This window comes from Aplysia californica, unplaced genomic scaffold (assembly GCF_000002075.1).
Source record: "Aplysia californica isolate F4 #8 unplaced genomic scaffold, AplCal3.0 scaffold00092, whole genome shotgun sequence".
In the NCBI taxonomy this organism is placed as follows: domain Eukaryota; kingdom Metazoa; phylum Mollusca; class Gastropoda; order Aplysiida; family Aplysiidae; genus Aplysia; species Aplysia californica.
The window spans coordinates 757,034-761,646 of record NW_004797362.1 but is presented as its reverse complement, the minus strand read 5'-3'; the positions used below and the strand labels follow the sequence as shown (position 1 = coordinate 761,646).

The following is a 4,613-nucleotide window of genomic DNA, read 5'->3' as shown; positions in this document are numbered from 1 at the left end:
CATCCCGCCTCCACCCCCCCTCCATCCCCCGTTGTTGTGTTGTTGTTTGTTTTTGTTTGTTTTTATTTGGCAACAGTGTAGTCACTGTCAAGTAAACGTATGAAAGAGTCAGCGAATCGAAATAACTCATTTTATTATTAGCAGGATGACCAGTAAAAAAGACACAATTGTGGAGGATATGTTTGACCTTTGCACATACATCTTGTGACTTTTTGTTCAGGTTTCTGTGAGTATAAGGGACAGCAATACCAAACTGGAAACAAGTGGATTGACGGCTGTGACTTTAACTGCGAATGCCTGGACCAAATTGCAGGAGTGTACTCCTGTTCACAAAGGTGGGCGTTGTTGTCGTCGTTGTCGTCAATATCACCATCACCACCACCACCACCATCACCATCATCATCATCATCATCATCATCATCATCATCATCATCATCATCATCATCCTCATTATCCCCACCACCACCATCAACAGCATTGTTTTTGTACAGTAGAAAAATATGCAATGGAGTTTAGAATACAATACCAGTGGCCGAGTTGTAAGTCAGTTCAGTTTTTGGCAACAGTAAGGCCAAGTATAATAATATGTGTATTACACAGTGTTTAGATGGGTGGTCTCTGGGATGTTTCGTTGAGCTTGACACAATAACCCTGGCTCAAAAGCAAGGGGTGTCTTTTGTTACGTATCTAAAATTAAATTATTGAGTGTCCAAATACAGGACCCTGCACTGTGGCAACTGGCAGGGGCGTGTTGTATGTCTGTTTGTGTAATAACGTGTATTGTGTGACGTCAATCAATTGTTGTATGTATGATTTTGAATTGTTATGAATGCCTTTCATTCCCTCTGTTGTTTCTGTATAGGTGTGTCTGCTTCTTTTTACCCTTCTCCATATGACTGTTACAGTGTCTATATGTTTACTCACACAATCAAAGGAAATAAAGGAAATATTTGTATGAAAATCACTGAAAGCCAAACTCCCAGCAGGAATCAACTAAAGGGGTATTATTTATGTAGTTATGCATTTATTCAGTTCGTTAGTTCATTCGTTCGTTCATCGTTCATTCGTTAGTTAGTTAGTTAGTTAGTTAGTTAGTTAGTGAGTTATTTACTTAATCAGTGAGTGAGTTAGTTAGTTAGTTAGTTAGTTAGTTAGTTAGTTAGTTAGTTAGTTAGTTAGTTAGTTAGTTAGTTAGTTAGTTAGTTAGTTAGTTAGCTTGTTTTTGTTTTATTTATTTATTTGTTTTAAATGTCTTCCTCCTGTTCCCAGGTGCTCTCCGTACCCCAATATCCCATCATACTGCATTCTGGTCCAGGACCCCAAGGACCAGTGCTGTGAAGTGCCTTATTGCCCAGGCGCTGCCACGCTCTCCCCCAACCCTAACCAATCCATAACCCCACCCATTAACCCGTCACTTACTACCAAGCCTACGGCCACGCCCTATCCCACTCTGTTCCCGGCCCTGGCAACCACTTTGAAACCGCCCCCTGGAGGAGTTCCCACAAAAGGTAAGCTGCGGCCGCCTACGAGATAGTTCCGTGATAATTGTTTATCATGTATTCAGCTGAAACGTAAAGGAAACACGAGGAAGAGGAAGATGAAACATGAATTTACAAACCAAAAAAAAAACGTTTTGAGAATACCATTTACTTTTGAATCCATCGGCATGATCGAAATTGCACAGTAATGATCCTCAAATTACAGCTTTAAAACCACAAGTCACTGTTATTTTAAATTGTGTCTGGGTATGGCCTCGTGTGCATAGTGTTCCAGGCGTGTTGGGATTGATTGTTTGAAAGCAAAAAGAATTCGGGGGAGAGGGGGGGTGGGAAGCAGCATTTATCTCAGGTAGGCAGAGTACTACTACCTTTTTTTTCTCCTGTTCTTATCCACAACTGTTGTTCTTTCCATGAGCGACTAGTTGTGTTTTGGTAAGTGTACGTGACTACAGTCTTTTCTGACAAAAATAGCTTTGATGGACAAAATGAACAAGATCAAAACAGACATAGGGACCTAGGGAAGAGCTGTAAACTGTGACTCATGCTTTCCCCCCACCCCCATACTTTTTAAATAATCTAAGTCCCATCGACGCAGTTAAGACTCTTTAGTGCCAACCTAAGGCTCAGTGAGAAACAACATTCCAGCAACCAGCCGCTTAGTTACAACAATATCAACTGATAAGCAGCAAAAGCGGTAACAATAGCTTCCACTTTAAGTAACGATATAAAAGAAATCCTCTACTCAAGAATCGAATTCACGTCTGCTGATTGCGACATTTTTGGGCTTATTAAGGTTCAAGGAGTGTCCAAGGCATTCTCCTAACTAAAAATGTTCAATTCAGAGAATGTGTAAAATAATAATTGTAAAAGTACATTTTTAACGTCCACTCTTAAACTTAAAGTAAGTTAAAAGTATCTTTCGAGCATGACGACATGGCGACAAGAATGTGCTCCCACGGACATTGGAGATCACTGATATGTGTACACAATAAAGTAAGCTCCAAATGAAGGGTTAGAGTTATTTCATACTTGGCCTTGTGGGTATCACACAGCAAACCAGGGCCAGGCCGGCCGGTAAGCTTAGAATAGATCTAGATAGTCAAGTATTTTAAAAATTTGAAAATTCAAAACGTCATAGATCTACTTATCACTCTAATGTTAAATCAACACTGGTGTATAAACTGTCCGTTTGGAATGATAAATCTAGGTTTCGTTCAAGTTTTACCGATGAAACAAATCAAATTGTATGAAGTAAACATCTGAGATTCATAATGGCGGCCGCTTTGTGATGGTGCACAATAGCAAAGACGACGTGGAACGTTATTAATAAATATAGTGCACATCGGGTAACAAAAATTTAAGCAACTATATAATTTACACGCCTTAAACACTACTCACCAGCTATTTAGGAAAATGGGCTTCTCGAAAACCAAACCAACCCAGATGCAAAAACTACATTGTTGTTCAGGTTGAATTTCGTAGTCGCAATCAGATGACGTGAGTTAGATTCCCGAGGAGGGACGTCTTTAAAATCGAATATCTCCGTTTGTCTACTGGGACGTTGTATCCAACTCATCCCTGTTTCATCTTCAGTGATTGGCGAGACCGAAACATCCTGCCTCCTATACTATCTGCATTGTCATTGGGAACGTAAAACAATATATACAAACATGTGTTGTGTTATTGTTGAATATAATAGCTCCTACTCTTGACATCGCCAGACACTGATTGACGAATAATTATTATCAGTAGTAGTAGTAGTAGTAGTAGTAGTAGTAGTAGTAGTAGTAGTAGTAGTAGTAATATCATCATCATCATCATCATCATCATCATCATCATCAATATCATCATCATCATCATAATGTAATGCTTCCTTTCCGCCTTCCTTGCCCCTCCCCCCAAAGACGTGTGCGTGTACATGGGCAAGTCTTACACGCAGGGCCAGCGCTGGGACGTCGGCTGTGACAAGGTATGCGTCTGTGAGGACGGCAAGACAGGAGGGTACAGCTGCACAGACAGGTGAGTGCCCCGAGAAGTTTCAGGTTCACTCCCAAGCCCCTTTCCACTTTCTTTCACGGCTGTTTCACACCGGTTTTTTTTTATTTTATAGATGTTAAAGTCATTTTCACACCCCGTCCATTCGAATTTGACGAGGCACTTCGAGTCAATTTTACTCCCTTAGAGCCATCTTCACGTCACTACGTCACTTCACGTGGCTTCACGTGACTTCACGTTACTTCTTGTCACTTTGTGTGATTTCACATCACTACGTCACATCACGTCATTTTACGTTATCTTAACTTCACTGTAACACCATTTCCCAATCTTTTTGTCATTAGATTACATTTACCGACGAGACCGCATGATATGAGTGGTCGGGAAGGGGAGGGGGGATGATCTGGAGCCCCTTTGGTCCCATCTTAACATACAGGGTGTACATTCGGGCCTTTCGCAACGAAATGTGCCACCTTGTTTCTTTAAATTTGGTTCTTCTAATGAGTAGAGACAGTAAAGACAAATGTTTTTATGATAAGTATTGTCTTACCCATACGTTCATTTTGATAGAAAACCCATTGTTTACTGTGAATTTGGTTCAGCTCCATAAATGCCCAAAAGTAAATCATACAGGATAGGATATTTAGCTACGAAACAAGGTCGTGAACTTTCTTTTGAGCCTTTCATTTTTCTTCATGTTAATGTGAAACACGCAGAAAAGGTATAGGCTTCTCCTTTGTTTGCTCCGTAGGTGCCCTGTGTATCCAAACATGAGGTCAGGAACGTCGTAAGTATTTTGTTTTTCCCTTCGGTGTATTTACTAGGCTCACATTCAGTACATTGTGTTAACCACAGCCGCCTAACCAGGGAGTCAGTTGCAATGACAATAACATGCATAATAATTATTATTATGTATCTTACAGGAATGCTAACTTCAAAAGCAACACACTAGATCCATCTGTCTTCTTTTCCTTCAGTCCTCCCTCTCTTTTCCTTTCTCTCTCTCTCCCTCTTTCTCGACCTTTCTCTCTTTCTTTCTTTCTCTCTCTCTCTCTATCTCTTTCTTTCTTTCTCTCTCTCTCTATCTCTCTCTCCTTCTCTCTCTCTCTCTCTCTCTCT

General features: G+C 40.5%; 1 protein-coding gene across 1 annotated transcript in view; it reads left to right on the top strand.

Annotated features, from left to right (window-relative positions):
- LOC101847325 overlaps positions 1 to 4,613 on the top strand; it is a gene marked incomplete in the record, with an annotated part of 98,606 nt that overhangs the window by 56,377 nt on the left and 37,616 nt on the right. The window contains 4 exon segments of the mRNA XM_035968864.1: positions 221 to 335; positions 1,270 to 1,508; positions 3,404 to 3,518; positions 4,211 to 4,215. Coding sequence (XP_035824757.1) covers positions 221 to 335; positions 1,270 to 1,508; positions 3,404 to 3,518; positions 4,211 to 4,215 — 474 coding nt within the window.